A 23253-nucleotide genomic window follows, 5' to 3' on the forward strand; every position below is an offset into this window, starting at 1 on the left:
GGCCAGTGGTGTAGTGGCATCAACACCACACTTTGAGGTGAGTGGACCCGGGTTTGAATCGGGCTGGCTTGTTACACACTTTCCATCTGCGCAACTCAGCCACACAAAAAAAACAGACCAATGAAAGGGCAAGGCGTCCACCTGAAGTGCCTTAAGGCACAGAGAGGAACAATAATGGCATTTACATGTCTTAGAAATTTGCTGTGGTGTGTTGGAACAAAAGAACAACAGCATTCCAAAACTGTGAGAATAAAGAATTATATAAAAAGATAAAGTTAGTGGTTAAATAGAATAAATTATCTGACTGTTTAAGTCTTAGATTAGACTGTTTAATTGTTATTTTCTTTTCAGTATAACAATTAATTATCTGCTTGTATATTAAGTGGTTTTTTAAATTTTTTTGCACATAACAGTTTAATTTATCTATAGTCATTATGCAAATTATAACTCTGGAAAGCTCTGGAAGCTTCTTTGTTCTGCATTACTTCAGTGCTTTCTCATTGGTTATCTGCAGTTTTGAATGTGCTTTCTAATTGGTTAATTCTTATCAATAGATTTTAAAGGAATTTGCCTTATCACTATGGGTATAAAATAGCTAAACAATAAGTGGTTCCATCTTAACCTTCTTTTAATCTTAGCTTTCTCTTTGTTGTTCAACAATCCTCTCTTCCATCAACCCTAAATAAAATAATTGTGAAGCAACATTCTGTGCCTCTATGCTGACTTCTGAAAGAACTGTTTACAATGCAGTGCAGTGACTAAGGGAATAGATAGAGAGAGGATGGGGGCCATTTTAGAATGGTTGGTCAGACTAACTGCCTGGGGGAAGAAATGTTTTTGTTTTAATTGCCCTGTAGCACTTTACAGCAGGGAGCCTATGGAAAAGGCAACTCCAGGCTTGGTAGTGTCCACAGTACCCACTTCTTTGTCCTTGTTGCTTTCTGAGTATTTTGCAATTTATTTTTCATCAAAATAGGAAGTAAAATAATGGCTTGGATGCCTACTGATCTTAACACCGGTAGCACAGAACACAGGAAGCACAGAGCTTCGCAAAATATCTTACACCTGGTGAGAGTAACTGTTGTTTGGGAAAGGGCTTGACTTACTTTATAGTTTCAATCCTGCAACTTCCCTGATTAAATCCGAAACTAAAATGACAAGCCAAGATCTGTGAACTTGGTATTAATTTCAGTATCACCTGCCTTTATTTTTTATGATCTGGTAATATTACTTTTGTGCTGTATGTGATATATGTACTGTGTTTTGCACCTTGGTCCCAGAGGTATGTTGTTTTGTTTAGCTGTATACATACATTTGATTGAAAGCCAATAGCTTGAACTTGAACTTGAGGTTTCACTATTCAGTTAATGTCCTTAATTAAGCATGTTAAACAAAACTTTTAATACTCAATTCAGAAAATTCAAAGTCTAGATGTAGATCATGTACGGACAGTCTTCTATGGCTTATTCACTTCCTTTAGCTTTTTAATAAAGATAAAAGATAACAATTAGCTTTATTTGTCACATGTACAGTACTATGCAAAAGTCTGAGCCAGATATATATATAGTTCAGGTGCCTTAAAATTTGCACGGTACTGTATTTGTCAATGTAGAACAGAAAGCGAGTTATATTGGATATAATATCCAAAGGATATTGGAAATGGCGAGGATAGAGTGCCACAGGAGTGTTGTGGGATGGGTGGCGGAGGGTGGGTGTGGGATGAATGCCAGGGTGGATGATGGCACGGGTGTAGACACACCCAGCCTTGAGATGCCAGGTGAGGTCATTTGATTCCAAACAATCGCTTTATTGATCATTACTGAATGTCTCTCTTGTTATACCTGTTCCTTCCTCTCTCCCTTGACCTATTCCAACAATGATTCCGCTCTCCCTGCCCTCTTCACACTCTCAATCCACCATACAGACCCGTATCAGAATCAAGTTAATCATCACTCACATATCTCATAAAATTTGTTTTTTTTTTGTGACAGCGGTACAGTGCAATACATAAAGTTACTACATTACCGTGCAAAAGTCTTGGGCACCCTAGTTACACATTGTATATGTGCCTAAGACATTTGTGCAGTACTGTACATTGAAACATCAAAAGATAGAGTGAAATGTGCCATTTGCATCAATGACCTACACAGGCTAAAGATATGCTAGGTGCAGCCTGCAAAAATCACCATCAAAGAGTCTCCACAACTCATTAACACTAGGTCTTTGATTTTGGACCCCTGAGACCAATTGACCTTCTAACATCTTTGGAACATGGGGAAAAAAACTGGAGCATCCAGAAGAAAATCACATGGTTGTGGGAAGAATGCCCTCTGGATAGTGGCAGGAAATGAGCCCGGTCACCAGCGTTGTAAAGCATTGCACTAACCACTGGGCCAACATCTTGATTAAAACACTTGATGTTTTCTTAAGGGTAGACCAAAGGTAATTTTGATGCTTCATCTGGAGTCACACAAACAGAGCATTATATCATGATAACAGGCCTTTAGCCCAAACTTGTCCATACTGACCAAGGTACCTGTTGGAGATATTTCCATTTGCCCATGTTTAGCTTATATCTCACTAAACCTCTCCTACCCATATACTTGCCTAAATATCTTTTAAATGTTATTATTTTACTTGCCTCAAATACTTTCTACATGTCACCAGCATCAACTAATTCTTTTATAAAGTACCATTCATGAAGTGAGATACACTAAGGGAATGTCTGTGGATAGACCTGCAGATAAGCCATCAGGAAGAAGGTGTAGGAGCCTCAGGACTCACACCACCAGGTTCAGGAACATTTATTACTCTCAATCATCAGACTCTTGAAAATAAAGGGATAATCTCATTCAACTTCACTTGCCTATCATTGAAATGTTTTCACAATCATGGATGCACTTTTAAAGACTCTTCAGCTTATGTTCTCAATATTTATTGTTTATTATTATTATTATTATTATTATTATTATTATTTCTTTATTTTTGCATTTGCAGTTTGTTGCCTTTTGCGCAGTGGTTGAATGCCCAAATTGATGAGGTCTTTCATGATTCTGTTATGGCTATCATTCTGTTATTGTCCCATCATTGAAATCGTCCCACAGCCAATGGATTCATCTTCAAGGACTCTTCATCTCATGTCCTTGATCATAATTGTTTATTTATTTGTTATTATTATTTCTTATTTTTGTAATTGCTCAGTTTGTTATCTTCTGCACTCCGGTTGAACACTTTAGTTGTGCAGTCTTTCATTGATCTGTTATGGTTTTTATTTGATTATGGATTTATTGAGTGTAGCCCCACCCCCCACAAGAAAATGAATCTCAGGGTCGTATATGGCAATGCATATGCACTTTGATAATAAGTTTGCTTTGAACTTTTGAACTTTAGTCGACTAGTTCAATGGCCTTAAGCATGTGATAAATAACCCTAAATCTGATCTGGAGGCATCCTCTTCACATCCGTTAGAATTTAGATATTTCAGTTAATTCATCTCTAGCCTTCTATACATTAGCAGAAACAGAGTGTATCCAATCTTCTGCCATGAGACAATCTGCACATCCCAGGTCTTAGCATTGTTTTGTCTATACCAAATCTAGAGAGGTGGCAAAATCGCCTGAAGTTCATCTGGGACTATTTTGGGAAATGTCTTTCAGTGATGTACATAGAAAAGCAGGTCCTGAATAGGCTTTGAAAGGAAGTACCAAACTGTTGACATATATTATGCTGCTGGGGAAACAGAACATATGAGGGAAATATAATGTAGAATCTTTCAGTAGAAGAAAGATACACACAGTGGCCAATTTTATTAGACACATCCCATAGCTGATAAAGTGGCTACTGAGTGCACGTTCATGGTGTTCTGCTGCTGTAGCCCATCCACTTCCAAGTTTCTATGAGTTGTGCATTCAGAGATGCGCTTCTGCATATCCCTGTAGTAACAAGTGGCTATTTGAGTTACTGTCACCTTCCTGCCAGCTTGAATCAATGAGGCCATTCTCCACTGACCTCTCTCATTAACAAGGCATTTTTGCCAGAGATTTGCCACTCACTAGATGTTTATTTGCTTTTCATCCCATTCTCAGTAATCTCTAGACTCCAGTGGTGGTTGTGAGTGAAAACCCAAGAGATCAACAGCTCTTGAGGTACTCAAACCACACCATCTGGCACCAACAATCATTCCACCGTCAGAGTCATTTGGATCACATTTCTTCCCCATTCTGATATTCTGCCTGAACAACAGCTGAACCTGTTGACCACGTCTGCATGCTTTTATGCTGCCACGTGATTGGCTGATTGAATATTTGCATTAACAAGCAGGTGTACAAGTTAAAGTGGTCACTCAGTGTAAGAAGAAAAGGAGACAAGATCAGTGGACATGTGTCAAGTGAAGTAATTGAGGAGAAGTGCTAGCCAGGCAGCAAACCAAAGTTTGAAGGTTGTTGCCAGGAATGATCTGCCGGAGGGACTCAGAGGGAGACACAAGAGGCTGCAGGTCCTGGAGTCTGGAGAAACACACAGTCTGCTCAAGGAACTCAGCAGATCAAGCAGCATCCATGGAGGTCCTTGGGAGGTGGAAGGATTGTTGATGTTTCTGACCAAAAACTGAAGTAGATGATTTGACCTGAAATGTCAATGATTCCTTTACTCCCGTGGATACAGCATAACCTGCTGTTCCTTCAGCAGATTACTTTGTTTTTGGAGGAAACTCAGTGGATTAGGTTGAACATTGATGAAATTCAAGATTAAGCAGGGCGCAGACTGATAGATCAAGTTGGAAATGAGATGGAGAATTAAATTGGCTGGCAACAGCAAGCTCAGGGTTGCTCCTTTGTACTGGTCCCATTACCCAATTTGTGTATAGTTTCTCCAATATAGAAAATACCACATTGTGCACTCAACTGTACCAACTGCAATACACTGAAAGCGACAGAGAAAGTGTACAGATGTTTCCAGGACTTGAGGATCTGAGTTACAGAGAAGTGTTGATCTCCCCTCATTCCCTAGAATTTAGGAGAATGGGGGGAGATTTGAGAGAGGTGAAGTATATACCTTGCATTAGACAGAGTAAATGATCTCAGCCAGTAAGTTGACTAGTTATTCGTTTCCATTGATGCTGCCTGACCTGTTGAGTTCCTCCAGCATTTCGTGTGTGTTGCTTTTTATTTGCTCTGAGGTTGGGTGAGACAACAACTAGAGGTCACAGTTTAAGGGTGTCAGGTGAAGCATTTAAAGGGGAACATGAGGGTGATCTTCTTAACACAGAGAATAGTGAGAGTGTGAAATGAGCTGCCAGCAGATGTTGTGGATTTCAAGATATAACAGAAATTTGGATAGATACATGCATGGGGGGGGGGGGGGATACGTAGGGCTACGATCCAGATGCAGGGCAATTGTATGAGGCAAAATAATAGTGTAGTACAAACTAGATGGGCCAAAGAGCAGGTTTGTGTTCCTTACTGCTACTTGACTCTATGACTCTAAAGGGAAGTACAAATAACTTGCTCAATGTGAACAGGACTGAACTAGAAGATGCACACCCTTACCTTTGCAGACCAGAACAAGTGGGGAAGCTGATCAAAAAATTAATGATAGTTTTGTTGAAAATAGAAGGATAACCTAATTTCAGGATCTGAGATGTTGAACTGGTTGAGGTGTGGTGGCACTGGGTTCACTGACTGCAAATCCCTAAACTCAAAAAGAGATTTTAATCCCTATCCAATATGGTTATCTGCAGGTACTCACACTACACGGAGGTTATGCTCTATCTCCCTACTCTACAAAAACTTATTTCCCTGTCTAGTGCCTGTGGTGAGGTCGAGCTGCCAATATCCACTATTTGAGTGGTGGGTTCCAAGGAGGAGATAAAACAACAGTTTCAGTGCAGTTATTTTATTTTAATGAGACACATTTAAATTTAGACAAATAATTCTTAACCCTCAGAGATGAGTTCTAATTTATAAATGATTTCCAAATTAACAAAATATTTCCAACCTGCAAAGGATTCTCAAGTACAGGTGCAATTCATACAAACCAGAGGAACCACAATGCAGAAACCAAAGGATTAAAAATTATTTTTAGTTCTTCTTTTTATAACCCCGGCTTTTTGTTACTCTCATTGTCATTCCTAACAATCCCCTTGTCCTTCTGAAATTTATACTATTTTCTGTTAGATGACATCATTTGCTTACGTTCTCAAGATACCCTTGCTGGGACAAAGTAATTCACACCAATGATCTTAATGCTTCAAGTGACAGAGATCCCAGTACACAAACATTCCAATTTGTAACTACGTCTGATGTGTTAAGTGACATAATCTCATTGTTTTGAGTCTGACCAATAGAAATAAGTCTCCTGGTCACTTACTTTGCAAAGCTGTGCCTTCAACATTAAACCGATTGCTGCTTGCTATTTACATTACAAACTGAAGACTGGTTTGTGTTTACAACAAAAAGCTAAACAAATAATATTTGTCCAAAGTTTAACTTTGTCATCAACAACTCTGTCTGACCCTTCGGAACAGTCATGCCACTGTGTAAGAAGGCAAAGTTTAGCAATAAACCTCTTAGACCCCTGAAAGTGACTATCCGTCACACATGCTCTGATTGAATACTGGAGTAGGTGTAACATGCACGTACTCTTAATTTATGTAGTTATTGTACATGCTATTGATTTTACAAAGGGCAATAATGAATGAGTGTAAAGTGGTAACTTAAAAAGTGTAACTTTATTTGTCATATGCACAAAGAAATATTGAAATACAGTGAAATGGGCCATTTGTGTCAACGAACAACATAGTCCAAATATGTGCTGGGGACAGCTCACAAGTGGCACTGTGCGTCCAGTGCCAACACAGAATGCCCACAAATTACTAACCCTAACCTGTGCCTGAATCCTGAAGAAAAAAATGAACAACAAAAGAGATTACTGTTGGGACCTGAGGGCCTAAGTTATAGGTTAAATAAGGTAGGACTTTATTCCCAAGAATTTAGGAGAATGGGTGGGGGGAAGGGGGTTGTGGGTCAGGGGTAAGACTTGATAGAGTTATACAAAATTATGAGAGGTATAGATAAGGTAAATGCAAGTGGTGGAAGCAGGTTCAATTTCAAGAGATATTTGAATAGATACATTGATAGGGGGTTATGCGGATGATGGTTTGGGTGTAGGTTGATGGTACCAGGTAGAATGATAGTTTGATATAGATCAGATGGGCAGAAAGAATATTTTGTGCTGTATTGTTCTATAACTCTGAAAAGCATGACATCATGAAAGGTCTTGTGTAAATGCAAGCGTCTTAATGACCTGGATCCCCAATTTCTTATCACATTTCCATCCTATTTTCTTTAAAAATAGCTCAAATTTTTATCTCCTACTTTCAGACAACTAGGTTAAAAAAAACAGTTTCAGGTGTTTAGAAAGTAACTGCAAATCAGAGGCTTCACCTTTGCTAAAAATACACCATAAATCCTGACGAAGGGTCTCGGCCCGAAACGTCGACAGCGCTTCTCCCTATAGATGCTGTCTGGCCTGCTGTGTTCCACCACCATTTTGTGTGTGATGTAAAAACACACCATCATGGTTTTAAGATGGACTTCATGAGCTGAAGGTCCTCTGTTAACTGAAACTTTCTTTTCTGCTTTAACTAAAACACTTTACTTCAGTGTTAAATTTCAAATTTTGCAAGCCTGCACTTCTTCCTCTTGGCTTCCAAATTCATTTGGGAGGAGGGGCCACACTGGCTGTTGAAACCTCACCTCCATATCAAAACTATTAAAGCAAATAGCTGGTGCTACTTCTGTGTATACGCTTTGCCTCATTAGGAGTTGTGACATTCATATTCCGAGTGCTTCTTCCAAAAGAAACGTTACATAAGATTATTTGGAGCATTTAATCTAGTGTTGCATGCTTTCAAATCATAGTTATGGTAAGTGAATATTTCTGTTTCCTCTTTTTCTTTTGTTTACACGAGTTTGCGAATCCACCTATTGTAAGAAAGATTTGAAAGATATTGTCAAGTTATTGAAACAAAGGAGCTGTGTAAAGCAGCAGAAATAAACATGTCTTGAAAGGTGCCAGTTGATTGTGACTAATTTAAGATGCATCATCCTCAACCAGCATGGTTAAAATATTTGAAGTACAGCAAATATTATTTTGTGACTGCATGTGCTGGATGATAACTATAGGTGCTGTGTGTGTGACTCTTGTCCCCTGAGGGATATTGTTTCAGTTAACTGTATATAGGTGTACAATTAAATAATAATAAACTTGTACTTAAACGTGCTCTACTGAAAGAATTGCTCTCCCTTTGCCATTATTTTATTTTCACCCCATCCTTGGTATGTTTTCCTTGAAAGCTTCTTGTTCCAAGGTTTGCTTCAAAAGGTATTATTTTAAATGTACAGCATTTGAGTGTTCAGGCACTGTTGACTAGACCAGGATTGCATGATTGCATGTGTTTAAGCTCCTTTAAATGTCAACAAAGAACTAATCACACTAATATAGGACCACATAGACCAGGTATCCACCTGAAAAGGCATTCACAAAATAGGTCATGTCAATCCATTTTTTTGGGGACAGTTTTCCTACTGTCCACTTTGTTTTAAATTACTGGATTCAAACTGTCAAGCTCCCTTGATGGGGCTTGAACCTTCAGCATCCATTCCACTAGTCGCAGAAACCCTGGCTGAAAACTACACATCTATTGCCCAAAAGGTATTCACCAGGAGCACTGCATATGAAGAGACCAAAGTATTATTGGGGATCTCTACCACCCATCCCATAATCTCTTAGACCTACTAACATCAAGGTACTAACATCAGATGCCCGGGTTCTGGAGCTTTTCGATCAGCACTGTCGGAATGATGGTGTTAAATGCTGAGCTGTAATCTATCAACAGCATCCTGACATAGGTATTAATATTGTCCAGGTGATCCAAGGCCACCTGGAGAGCCATGGAGATCACAACCATCGTAGACCTAATGTGGTCTATAAAGCAAATCAACTTAGATTTATCGTATCTTTTTTTGATGAAGATAAACCGGCATGGATTAGAATAGAGTTAGATAAGATAGGAGAAAATATACCAGAAGATTTTATATATAAATGGGAATCCAAATAGATACAGGAAAAGAAAGAATCTCTTATATTAAAACATTTGATTGATTTATGGAATAAGATAAATGTTGATGATGAGATAAAGAAATCTTTATCAGCAAAGAGAACCCTAATTCAAAAATAGACTCATTCCTTTTACAATGGATAACCAACTTTTATATAACTGGTTTCAAAAAGGGATTAGATATATAGTTGACTGTTTTGAAGGAGGTATATTGATGTCATTTGATCAACTGAAGAAAAAATATAAAATATCAAACAGCACTCTTTTCTGTTACTTTCAATTAAGACCTTATTTAAGAGATAAACTGGACCAAACAATGTTAATGCCGAAGCCTAATGAAATAGAAATTTTAATTCAAAAAGGAAAAATTAAAAAATGTACTTCTTGTATGTATAATTTGATTCAAAAACAGACAATTAAACAAGGAAGTCATAAGTCAAGACAAAAATGGGAAACTGATTTGAATATTAAAATTGATGAAACAAGTTGGTCAAGAATATCCCTTGACAGTATGACAAATACAATAAATGTCTAACTTAGATTAGCACAATACAATTTTTACATCAATTATATATTACACCACAAATAATAAATAGATTAAACCCAAATTTATCTGACCAATGTTTTCGATGTAATCAAGCAATTGGTACTTTTTTACACTCTACTTGGTCTTGTTTTAAAATTCAACCTTTCTGGATAAATCTAAGACTTTTACTGGAACAAATTATTGGAATACAACTTCCACATAACCCAACATTACTCTTGTTAGGCGATATTGAAGGGATAATATCGAAACCTAAATTGAATAAATATCAGAAAAAATTTATAAAAATTGCATTGGCAGTAGCCAAAAAAGCTATTGCAGTTACTTGGAAATCAGATTTATACTTAACTATGGACTGTTGGAATAATCAAATATTTAGCTGCATTCCACTTGAAAAAATTACTTATAATTTAAGAAATGAATATGATATATTTTTGAAAATTTGGTACAACTATCTACAAAAGATAGGATTAAATATATAGGTCCTTTGAAGATAAAATTATTAGTTATTTGAGGAAAAAGATAAAGATATATACTAAAGTTATTTTGAACTCCATGGAGCATGTGGAGATCCTCCGATATCCAGGCAATCCTTCTTTCTTTCTTTCTTTTTTTCTTCTTTTTTCTTTTTTTTAGACAGGGATGTAAGGGGGAAAGGGTTAAGGGTTAAGGGGAGGACTAATATTAATTTTCAGTGCTCTATTATTCTATTCATTGTATACAATTCTCTTATAAATTTAATTAAAAATATTTTTAAAAAGACCTATTGTGGTGAAAGGCAAATTGCAGTGGGTCCAGGTACTTACTGAGGCAGGAGTTGATTCTGGCCATAACCAACCTCTCAAAGCATTTTATTACTGTAGATGTGAGTGCAATAGCGGTTAAGGTACTTCACTCTGCTTGTCTTAGCCACTGGTATAATTGGTGCCCTTTTGAAGCGGGGGAGTTTTTAACTATAGCAACAAGAGATTGAAAATGTCTTTGAACACCACCCGTCAGTTGGCTGGGACAGGTTTTCAGAGCCCTACCAAGTATTCTAGGTATCTCATATATCAGAATGTCTCAAAGTATTTTTCAGTGGCATACCATTTGTAAGCATGTCACTGTTGCAATAGCTAGTCAGTTGCCACAGTACTGCATGCCTCCTGTACCTAAACAGTGGCCACTGAGTGTGAAGTATTTTCGTGATCTGCCACTGCTGTAGCCCATACGCTTCAATGTGTTGTGTGTTGAACGTGTTGGCCACCCTCCCCTGACCTCTCTCACTAACAAGTCGCTTTCGTCCACAGAACGGGATGTTTATTTTTTGCTTTCTGTACCGTTCTCTCTAAACTGTAGAAACTGTTGTGCATGAAAATCCCAAGAGAACAGCAGTTTCTGAGATACTCAGACTATCCCATCTGAACAACACCTCTTGAACCTCTTGACCACGTCCACGTGCTTTTACGCATTGAGTTCCTGCCACATGATTGGTTGAAATTAGTTATTGGCATTAATGAGCAGGTGTGCAGGTGTACCTAATCAAGTGATCACGAGTATACACTCACAAACAGCTCTGTGATAATGATCAGATAGTCTGTTCTTGTAAATTCATTTGAAGGATTGTAATTGGGCCAGCTATATGATTACTATCAATCTCACATACAGTACAGAATAGCCCATCGAGCCATGCTGCCCAAACAGTACAAGACCTACCAATCAATTGGATTGTGGGAGGAAATCAGAACGACTAGGGAGAACAAACAAACTCCTTACAGGCAGTGGTGGGAGTTGAACCCAGACTGCTGGCACTGCAAAATGTCGTGCTAACCATTGTGCTGCCCTACTAGTGAGCTGTAGAACATGGTGTAATTATTTATCATTCCCAAGAGAGGATGGATTGGGAAGAAATTCAGGATCTGCAAGTGGGCAACTTTTAACCAGAGTTTGTGAAATACATTGTTGTAATACAGGACATTTTAAAATTTATTTGAAAAGCAGAAGTCAGCTGTTTCATTGGTTGCACCAATAATCGCCACAAGCTACCGTATGTGAGGTTATCAGATTTCTGCTCCTGCTCATACATCTCCTTCCTGATTGCGACTCGAACTTGCGATTGCCTGGCATTTTAATTCCAACTTTATTTAATTTATTATTTCATAGACAAAAACCATTCAGACCACTGAGACCATTTCAGCTCCCAGCTGAACAATCCGATCAAATTCTCTAAGCCACTCCACATAAGTTCAAGCTCAGGTTCAAATTTAGTTTTCATTCAAACACACATAAATATAGCCAAATGAAACAGCATTCCTCTGGGACCAAGGTGCGAAACACATTACCAACAGCATACAGCGCATTGCACAAAGCACCTTGCAAACAGCACATAGTTCAAGTAGAACATAGTTACCACAGCAGAAAAACATAAAGAATATAATAATATAGCCCAATCCCTGAGTAGCACGACCTGTAGATTGATGGTAAATTGTCTTGGTCCAGCTTGCTTTCCATCACTAAAGAGGTAGTGATGAGCAAACTGGAGGGCCTGAAAGTAGATAAGTCCCTGGTCCTGATGGGATACATCCCAGGGTGCTGAAGGAATTGACAGAGGTTACAGTAGATGTGTTGGTAATCATTTATCAAAACTCTCTAGACTCTGGGCAGGTCCCAGCAGATTGGAAGACAGCAAATGTCACACCACTTTTTTAAAAAAGGATGTAGGCAAAAGACAGGCAACTATAGGCCAGTTAGCTTAACATCTGTAGTCGGGAAAATGCTTGAAGCTGTTATTAAGGAAGAAATAGTGAAACATTTAGAAAGGAGTGGTTCCATTAGACAGATGCAGCATGGATTCAGAAAGGGCAGGTCCTGTTTGACAAACTTACTGGAGTTCTTTGAGGACATAATGAGTGCAGTGGATAGACGGGAACAGGTGGATGCCGTATACTTGGATTTCCAGAAGACGTTCGATAAAGTGCTGCACAAGAGACTTACAAATAAGATACAGATGCATGGAGTCGGAAGAAATGTATTGGCATGGATAGTGGATTGGTTAACTGATAGAACGCAGACAGTTGGTATAAATTGATGTATCTCCTGTTGGCAGTCAGTGGTGAGTTGGGTGCCGCAGTGGGCGGTGCTGGGCCCGCAGCTGTTTACCATTTACATTGATTGATTGAGTCTGCATAGCATAGCAAAATTTGCTGATGACACTAATCTGAGTGGAAAAGCAAATTGTACAGAGGATGTGGAGAATCTGCAGAGGGATATAGATAGGTTAAATGAGTGGGCCAAGGTCTGGTAGATGGAATACAACATTGATAAATGCGAGATCATCCACTTTGGAAGGAATAACAGAAGAGCAGATTATTATGATTATTATTTAAACGGTGAAAGATTCATACTGTTGTGCAGAGGGACAAGGGAGTGCTTATTCATGAATGGCAAAAAGTTGGCTTGCTGGTATAACAGGTTATTAAGAAGGCAAACGGAATGTTGGGCCTTCATTGCTAGAGGGATTGAATTCAAGAGCAGGGAGGTCATGCTACAACTATACAGGGTACTGGTGAGGCCGCACCTGGAGCACTGTGTGCAGTTCTGGTCTCCATACTTGAGGAAGGATATACTGGCTTTGGAGGCAGTGCAGAGGAGGTTCACCAGGTTAATTCCAGGGATGAGGGTGTCAAACTATGAGGAGAGATTGAGTCACCAGGGACTATACTCTCTGGAGTTCAGAAGAATGAAAGGGGATTTTATAGAAACATATAAAATTTTGAAAGGGATTGATAAGATAGAAGTAGGAAAGTTTTTTCCATTCGTAGTTGAGACTAGAAGTAGGGGATGTTGCCGCAAGATTCAGGGGAGAAGATTTAGGATGGAGATGAGGAGAAGCTGTTTTTCACAGAGAATGGTGAATTTGTTGTATTCTCTGCCCAGGGAAGCAGTTGAGGCTTCTTCACTAAATATATTTAAGAAATAATTAGATAGGTTTTTACATAGTAGGGGAATTAAGGGTTATGGGGAAAAGGCAGGTAGATGGAGCTGAGTTTATAGATAGATCAACCGTGATCTTATTGAATGGCGAGCAGGCTCGATGGGCAGGATGGGTACTCCTGCTCCTATTTCTTATGTTCTTATATTTTTCAAATGAGCGAACACTGGAGGGTACCTGTGAAGAAACACTGGCAGGCCCCCCACCCAGTAAGGATTCCAGCATGCCCTACAGAGACCTCTGCTCCCTCCCACACTGCCTTCGGCATCTCCTCCCTGGCAACTGCAATAGGCAACCCACTGCAGGAGTGCCATATCCTTGCTACAACCCAGGCAAATCAGGTCCCTCGCCATCCATCTGCCAATGGACCAGTGAACCAAACTTGCAATATTTTACGTTACCTGTGCATAACAGGATCTTGCGATCTATATAAAAATGTCCAAGACAAGCATTTGCACTGCATGCTGTTTCGGCACAACAGTGTATAGAAAGCCTAGGCAGTAACACAACAACGGTTTTCAATAATTCCAGCTCCATCACACCTCTGCACTCACTGGTTTTGCAGTGCTTAACGTTGTAAGTAACCTGCAGTATCCTGGGATCATAAAAATGCATTCAGGATAAACAAGTAAACCTTTGATTGAATTTGGACTGTCCACTTCATTAGGTATACTGTACCTGCTCATTAATGCAAAAAACTAATCAACCAATTATGTGACAGAAACTCAATGCATAAAAGCATATAGACATGGTCAAGAGGTTCAGTTGTTGTTCAGACTAAACTTCAGAATGGGGAATAAATTTGATCTCAATGACTTTGACCGTGGAATTGTTGTTTGTGCCTGACAGGGTGGTTTGAGTATCTCAGAAGCTGCTGATCTCCTGGAATTTTCACGCTCAACAATTTCTAGCATTTACTGAGAATGGTGCAAAAAACAATGAAGAAAATCCAGAGAGTGGCTGTTCTGAGAACGAGCATGCCTTGTTAGTGAGAAAGATCAGAACAAAATGGCCAGACGGGTTCAAGCAAACAGGTAACAATAACTCAAATAACCACATGTGACAACAGTGGTATGCAGAAGTGCTTCTCTGATGGGCTACTGCAGCAGAAGATTATGACCATATACTCAGTGGCTACTGTATTAGGTTCAAAAGATTCTTAATAACATGGTCACTGAGTGTATTATAGTTGACTTACTTGGGGATGTCAGAGGAAAATAGAATTTCCATGCAATCACAAGAACAAACTCCAAATTAGAAATTGTGTCTAAAGTTGATACATAAGAATTCCAACAGAACGTAAGTGGCTTGGCCAAGCGATACCATGGGTCATAATACTAGGACCCGCAATGACCAATAATCAGCCTCTGCTTAAATATTGCAAGTAACACGGAATATCCAAACCTATCAAAATAAACTTAACAGGCTTAAAAAGAAGGCACCAGGAGACTGCATTATAAAGAGCAAGTCATTCAAGAAAAAAACACAAGCAACTCGAAATGATTAATGACTTCTATTAAACAACAATTAACCAGTTCAGGTGTTCCAGAAACCTTGGAGCCCAGTGCCCTCCAGTTCCCCACACAAGCCCAGATAGCTCAATACAAACAGACATGTTGGATCAATATTGAAGACTCTGAATTGTTGTGCTGCTGCTCCTCTCACATAGCAGCACTGGAGCCTAGCGTTTAGCATGATGCATTACAGTACAGGCAACACAGGTTCAGTTCCCACCACTGCCTGTAAGGAGTTTGTACATTCTCTGCCTGATTGAGTGGGTTTCCTCCAGGTGCTCCGGTTTCCTCCCACAGTTCAAAGTCATATGGTTGGGAGGTTGACTGATCATCATAAATTGTCCTGTGATTAAATCAGTGGTTTGCTAAGCATCATGGCTGTATCTCAATAATTTTTTTAAAAGTTCCATTTTAATGCTATCCAGCATCCTCCTTCCCAAATAGTCCGAACCTTCCATATCCCAGAAGCCATCTCTAAATTGACTCAAATCACCTCTTTCTTCCCACTGAGAAGGCAATAAAGTGTTCATCTTTGGAGCAGAGATATGCCAGGTCCAGATATCATAGCCTCCAAGCCATTATTACTTGCTACCACCGTAATCTTTTTGGTGGCCGTATTGCATGAACAATTGTTTGGCTGTCCCCCTACAGTTTAGTACCATCCTTTGTCTGGGCTGGGGAAGTTCCCAGAGAATCAACAGCAACAAGCACTTCCGTTTCTATAGTGATGCATGTAAGGTGCCATCATTAAGGCAACTGATCAAGATCCTAGGTAAAGAATGTCACAAAAATATAAGAGTAAGAAGGAGAAGGAGAGGTTTCTGGAAAATGATATAGATTAATACAGCATGAAAACAGGTGCAGATGCTATCACGTCCATGTCAACCACGGTGACTTCCAGGCTCGTCCATTTGCTTGTGTTTGGTCCGTGTCCTGCTAAATCTCTCCTTTCTATGTACTAATCCAAATGGCTTTTACATTTTGTTGTTGTTCCTGCCTCAGTCACAGGGTTGTATATAGTGATATATATATACACATTGATAATAACATTTACTTTGACCCACCTCCTCTGGCAACTCAACCCAGATGTGCTCCACATCTGCATGAAGACACTGCCATTCAGGTCCCTTTGAAACCTTTCACTTCTCAACTTAAACCCATGCCTTCTAGTTTTTAGCTCCCCTTCCCTAGGAAAAAGAAATTGTGCTTTAATAAGGGACTTAGGAGTCCTCGTGCAAGACTTCCCAAAGGTTAATTTACAGGTTGAGTCTGTGGTAAAGAAGGCAAATGCAATCTTGGCATCTATTTCAAGGGTAATAGAATATAAAAACAAGGAGATAATACTGAGACTTTATAGGAAACTAGTCAGGCTGCACTTGGAGTACTGTCAACAGCTTTGGGCCCCATATCTTAAAAACGATGTGCTGTCATTGGAGGTTCAGGAGGGTGATTCTGGGAATGAATGGATTAACATATGAGGAGCGGTTGGCAGCTTTGGGCCTGTATGCAACAGAAATTTAGAAGAATGCGTGGGGATTTCATTGAAACCTATTGAACGTTGAAAGAACTAGATAGAATGGATGTGGAGAGGACATTTCCTATGGTGGGGGGTATCCAGAACTAGAGGGCACATCCTCAAAATTGTGGACTGACCTTTTAGAACAGAGATAAGGAGGATCTTTTCTTTTAGCCAGAGAGTGGGGAATCTATGGAATGCTCTGCCACAGTGCCACAGACTGCAGTGGAGGCCAAGACCATGGGTATATTTAAACAGACATGATTGTCTCCTGATCGGTCAGGGCGTCAAAGGATATGGCAAGAAGGCAGGTATATGGGGTTGAGTGGGATACGGGATTAGCCATGATGGAATGGTGGAGCAGACTCGATGGACTGAATGGCCTAATTCTGCTCCTACGTCTTCTTGTCTATAAATGTAAGAAATTCCACAGATACTGGAGGTCCAGAGAAACCACAAACAGAATGCTGGAGGAACTCGGCAGATCAGGCAGCATTTATGGAGATGAATCGTGAACTGATGTTTGGACCGAGAACCTTCATCAGGACTTCATCCTATTTGATGGCTGGTTCTTCACTTGCAAGATCAGACGGGAAGAAGAGTCCTCAGGAGTGACGATACAGTCATTGGTAACTATAGAAGCCAACTCTGGATCTGTCACAAGCCAACTGCTGCCACTCATTGACCTTGATATTTGCCTGAGGGAGCTGCTGCTTAAGTTGGTCTTTGTACCTCCGGCACGGGGCATCACGATCTCTCTTGCCCTGAGAGAGGATTGCTTTCGGTTACCTGGGGTTGTCCATGCCCGCCCAGCAAAGCTGCTTAAGGAGCAAAGTGGCTTCAATGTTTGGAAGTTGAGCCTTCTTGAGGACCTCATTGTTGGAGAGATGATCCTGCCAGCTGATACCAATGATGGAGAGGAGGCAGTGCTGTTGGGAACGTTCAAGCCACCAGATTTGCTTACAGTTCAAGACCCAGGCTTCATAGTGGTATAGCAGTGTTGTGAAGACAGCAGCCCTGTACACCTGAATCATTTTGGACAAATGCTGCTGGTGGTTCTTTCACACATGCTACTGGAGGTGCCCAAAGGCACTACTAGCTCTGGCAAGTCAATTGTCAACATCCCAAACATCATTGGAGATGATGCTGCCCAGGTAGGTGAACTGCTTAATCATGGTGTGAGGGGGTCGCCAATGGTGATCTGAGGTGGCATGTAAACACCACAAGAAGGCTTCTAATGGAGGATCATTGTTTTCTTCAGGCTGACCATTAACCCGAAAGCATTTATAGGCTTGGTGAACCGTGACTGCAGCCTGTAGCACGTCCTCTACATGCATGAGAAAAGCACAGTCATCTGCATATAGTAGCTCAAGAATGGGCTCCTGCTTGGTTTTTGTACGGGTGAGAAGGCAGAGTACATTGAAGATATTTCTATCAGTGCGGAATCCAATGTAGATGCTCTCTGCTGTGGTCTCTTTTGCTTCCCATAGCATCATGCTGCAAAAGATGGCTAAGAGCATTGGTACTAAAACCCAGCCTTGTTTCACGCCGGTACTGATGGACAATATGTCAGACAGGTCACTGTTGTGTTTAACCTGACCAGTGAGGAATTTCAGGGGTCATCCAGGCTTCGACAGAATCTTCCAAAGCTAATCATAAGTGACTGTATTAAATGCCATGTACAGCCCCAAGATCTGATCAGGACACCTCTCCTGTATCTGGCACAGGGCAAAGATCATATCGGAAGTGCCTCTGTTCACTCTGAATCCACACTCACTCACTGTGTGATTGCCTTCGGCAATGGTAGAGATGACTCTGTCCAAGAGAATTCTGGTGAGGATGTTCCCGGTGGTGAACAGTAGGGTAATGCCTCTGTAGTTTGAGCAATCCAATTTATTCCCTTTGTACTTGTACATGGAGACAATTACAGCATCACATAAGTCATTTGGGACTGAAACTTTTCTCCCAACGGATTGTGAACAGGTTTGTGAGTTAACTCAGGAGAATGTATCCACCTATTTTGTACATTGGGACCCCAACAATCCCTGGAACTTCATGACCTAATATACCCCTCAAACCAGGCATTCTAGGGACTATAGTCCTAGCTTGCCCAACCTCTCCCCTCTAACTCAGGTTCTCAAGTCCTGGCAGCATTGTCATAAATCACCCCTGCATTCTTCCCAGTTTAATGATGTTTTTCTTATAAGAGGGAATCCTCCAGCAGTCTGCAGTACACAGGTGAAGATGCAGATAATAATGAAGAATATGAAATGCAAGGAACAAGTATTTCTTATACAGGACCCTTGCCTAGATCATCCCACTCCACCACACACAATCTCTCCTCTCTCTCCAGACTAGGGACTGGCATAACATATCTAGGTCCAAGCATAGTTTCCCACTGCAGGTCTTTCAAATTCTCAGTCTCAATCTCTTTTGAAATAATAACTTCAAAAACCAGTGGTCAAATTAATTAAGCTGTTATCTACATTCTGCATGTGCTGTGTATTATCATTTCATTGTGTTGACCATTATATTTCAATGATTGGTTTACACTCCGTTTCCAATTAAAGTATGTTATGTTACTGAGCACGAATCAAAAATTAATCAAAAAACTGTCTCTGGTATTGATAAGGATTTTGATCATTCAAAATGCCTTTTGAATAAGATATTAAAACAACACCAACATCAGCATACTAATTGTCCCAGAGAATGATCTTGAACAAGAGCAGAGATGCTCAATTTAAAGACCTGGCAGCTATTGGTATTGGTTTATTCTTGCCACATGTACCAAGATACAGTAAAAAGCTTGTCTTGTATACTATTCAAATCATAGGTAGATCAAATCACAGGTAGATTGTGAGTTCAAAAGTCCTAGTTATTATACTAGGAAAGCTTTCAACAGTCTTATAAAAGGAGCTGACTTCTCTTTTAAGACCATAAGACCTTAAGACATAGGAGCACAATTAGGTAACTCATCCCATTGAATCTGCTTCACCATTCCATCATGGCTGATTTATTATCCCTCTCAACCCCATTCTCCTGCCTTCTCCCCATTGCCTTTAACACCCTTACTAATTAAGAACCTATCAAGCTCCGCTTTAAATATCCAATGGCTCGGCCTCCATTGTCCACGGCAATGAATTCCACAGATTCACCACTCTCTGACAATAGAAATTTTTTCTGATTACTGTTCCAAAGGGACAGTCTTTTTATTTTGATGTTGTGCCCTCCGGTCCGAGAATACCGCGCTATAGGGAACATGCTCTCCAAATCCACTCTATCTAGGTCTTTCCATATTTGACAGGCTTCAATAAAATCCCCCTCCTTCTTCTAAACTCCAATAAATACAAGTCCAGAACCATCAAAGGCTCCTCATATGTTAAACCTTTCAATCCTGGAATCATTCTCGTGAACCTCGTCTGTTCCTTCTCACATGCCAACACATCTTTTGAAAGCTCTTTCAATTGCGTTCTCCTTGCTAGTTTATGCACATTCTTTCAGCTAACTCTGTTCCTTCCTTGTATTTTCCAGGAAAATAATGGGGATTGTGTGGACATCAACGAAGGTGTGGAAAGGTTCTACCTTACAACAATGTACAGTATCGAGTTCATTGTGGGGCTCATCGGGAATGTAACTGTGATAAGTGGTTATATCTTCTGCCTGAAGAATTGGAAATGCAGCAACATATACCTCTTCTTCCTCTCCATCACTGATCTGCTATTTATTTGCACTCTTCCCATGTTTGTTGTCCAGTATGCAAACGGCAGTGAATGGTTCTATGGTGAAATTTGCTGTAAGTTTAATCGATACTTCCTCAACTCTAACCTCTACCTGAGTGTTCTCTACCTCACCTGCATCAGCATTGACCGCTACTTGCTGGTAAGAAACCCGACAAGGCTTCACTGGTTCCAGAGAAAGCAGACGGCAATTGCGATCTGTTTCACCTTGTGGGTCTTCGTCAGCTTGGAGCTGATACCAATGTTTACATTCATTGGCCCGAAGAACATCACAGATAATGAAGATCATATTGTGGTTTGCATTGACTATGCCAGTTCGGGGAATGCGTGGGACAGCATTATTTATAGCATATTCCTCACCATTGTTGATTTCATCCTCCCACTCTGTGTCATGGGATTCTGCTGCATTCAGACAGCTAAGAGCTTAAAGAAGATAAGTGCTCAACGCCGCAGGAACATTAAACTTGAAAAGCCCCATTGCCTCGTAATATTGGCGTTAGTCATTTTCACAGTACTCTTTACCCCATATCATATCATGCGAAATGTCCGTATTGCTTCCAGAATGGACAATGACCTATCGTTTTGCAAGCGTCGGGGCATAAAGGCTGCATATGCCCTCACGAGGCCTATTGCTTACCTTAGTTCTGCAATAAACCCCATCTTCTACTTCCTGCTCGGAGATCGATTCAGAGAGATCCTCTTCAGGAAGATGCCATTTGTGGGGCCAAGACTGATGTCCTTAAGGTCTTCAGCGACCAGCATTACTCATTAAACCTCCAAACATCAAGAAAGCTCATCAGCCGTATCTTCTGAGTTTTTTTTGTCCAAATATTTTTTTCTTGGACTGCTGCTGGAGATGTGTTGAGATCCATGCCACCTGCTTGATTCATAACCATAGACAAGTCCAAGTTCAAGTTTATTTTCCGTAAGGCCATAAGACATGAGAGCAGAATGAGGCCATTCAGCTTGCTTCGCCTGATTAATTGCTAATTTATTACACCTCTCAACTCCATTCTCCCGCCTCCTCCCCATAACTTTTGATGCCCTTACTGATAGAGAACTTATCAACCTCCACTTTAAATATATTCAGTGACTCGGCCTCCAACCATAGGCATGTATAGATCTAAACAAATGACCATTTCACTGGGGCCAACGTATGAAACGTTGTACGTAAAGTCACACACACAGCTCATATCATTACAACCCAGCTCATGCAGACACAAAATAATATTAGCACAGGTCTCTGAGTTGCATGGCCTGAAGATTGACAGGTTGACATAAAGTGTGAGGTGCAAGCTTATGTGAGACAGTATAATATTACCGGCATTAATAAAGCAAGCAGTCGTATAAATATGTGTAACAGCAGCAATAAAAGATGAAAAATGACCACTGTGGGATGAGAGTGTGTCTGTGAGTTGGGTAGTGGAAAGGGGGGTGGGTTGTGGGTGACGGGGTGGGAGCAGGCAACAATATCCTATGACTGGGATCTTTGTTTGAACATTTTGTGTTCCCATGGCAACCTTCCAACTAAGTACTGACTGGGCAAAAACAAATAACTGCAGATACGAGAGATTTAAAGTAACACCAGAAAAAAAAAATGCTGTAAGTACTCAGTGAGTCAGGGAGCATGTGAGGGAAGGGACCCTGAGCCAGTGGGTGTGCTCATAAACCCTGCCTCCGAACTGGGAAAGAGAGGAAGAGGAATAGGTTTCAAGCTCAAAGCAGGGATGGTAAGGGCAATATCTTGATAAGGTGAGAACAGCTAGTCAAACTTCACTGAAGACAAACAGGGGCAAGATTTTTACATGGAGAGTGGTGTGTGCCAGGAATTGGCTGTTCATTCGACATTTTCATATGAATTAATTTGGCCTCTTCCAGACCTTCTCTCTACTTATTCTTGTTCAGGTATGGAGTTCCGGAGTTTTTGGCACTATCATATACAAATAAACTGTTATTATTGCCCATGTTAGTTTAGTTTAGTACTTTTTTTTTTCTTAATATATATTTTTTGCCTGTTTTTTTATAATTTTTTCTTTTTCTTTTGACGATTATTTTTTATTTTTTTCATATAAGTACTATAGACTTGATTGATAATGTACTATGCTTTTCTGTTGATATTTTAATAGGATATTGTTATCCTACTATTAATTTAATTTCAAGTCTTATGCATTTATAACCTATTCATTATTATATTATGTTTTTTTATATATATATGAAATTCAATAAAAAGATTGAAAAAGAAAAGAAAAAAGGAATTGGCTGCTCAGGCTGGTGGTAGAGACAGATACATTTGGGGCTTTGAAGAGACATTTAGATAGGCACATGAACGTGAAAGAAACATAGAAACATAGAAAACCTACAGCACAATACAGGCCCTTCGGCCCAAAAGGTTGTGCCGAACATGTCCCTACATTAGAAATTATTAGGCTTACCCGTAGCCCTCTATTTTTCTAAGCTGAATGTACCTATCCAAAAGTCTCTTAAAAGACCCTATCGTATCCGCCTCCAGCACCGTTACCGGCAACGCTCACCACTCACTGAGTAAAAAACTTACCCCTGACATCTCTGTATTTACTCCCCAGCAAGTTAAACCTGTGTCCTCTTGTGGCAACCATTGCAGCCCTGTGAAAAAGCCTCTGACTATTCATACGGTCAATGCCTCTCATCATCTTATACACCTCTATCAGGTCACCTCTCATCCTCCGTCGCTCCAAGGAGAAAAGGCCGAGTCCACTCAACCTATTCTCATAGGGCATGCTCCCCAATCCAGGAAACATCCTTGTAAATCTCCTCTGCACCCTTTCTATGGCTTCCACATCCTTCCTGTAGTGAGGCAACCAGAACTGAGCACAGT

The 23253-nt window shown here is 40.1% G+C and overlaps 1 protein-coding gene across 2 annotated transcripts; it reads left to right on the forward strand.

Annotated features, from left to right (window-relative positions):
- Positions 1-7817: 7817 nt before the first annotated feature.
- On the forward strand, positions 7818-21779 carry LOC132404381 (succinate receptor 1-like). Of its 2 annotated transcripts, none has more exons than XM_059988525.1 (2): positions 7818-7924; positions 20194-21779. In XM_059988525.1, the coding sequence occupies exons 1-2, from the start codon at positions 7922-7924 to the stop codon at positions 21169-21171; spliced, it is 981 nt and encodes a 326-aa protein (XP_059844508.1). In that variant the 5' UTR covers positions 7818-7921; the 3' UTR covers positions 21172-21779. The 2 variants fall into 2 exon arrangements, with proteins under 2 accessions (XP_059844508.1, XP_059844504.1); XM_059988521.1 differs by lacking the exon at positions 7818-7924 and adding an exon at positions 17710-17816.
- The last annotated feature ends 1474 nt before the right edge of the window (positions 21780-23253 follow it).

Source organism: Hypanus sabinus, chromosome 2, assembly GCF_030144855.1.
Source record: "Hypanus sabinus isolate sHypSab1 chromosome 2, sHypSab1.hap1, whole genome shotgun sequence".
Lineage (NCBI taxonomy): Eukaryota > Metazoa > Chordata > Chondrichthyes > Myliobatiformes > Dasyatidae > Hypanus > Hypanus sabinus.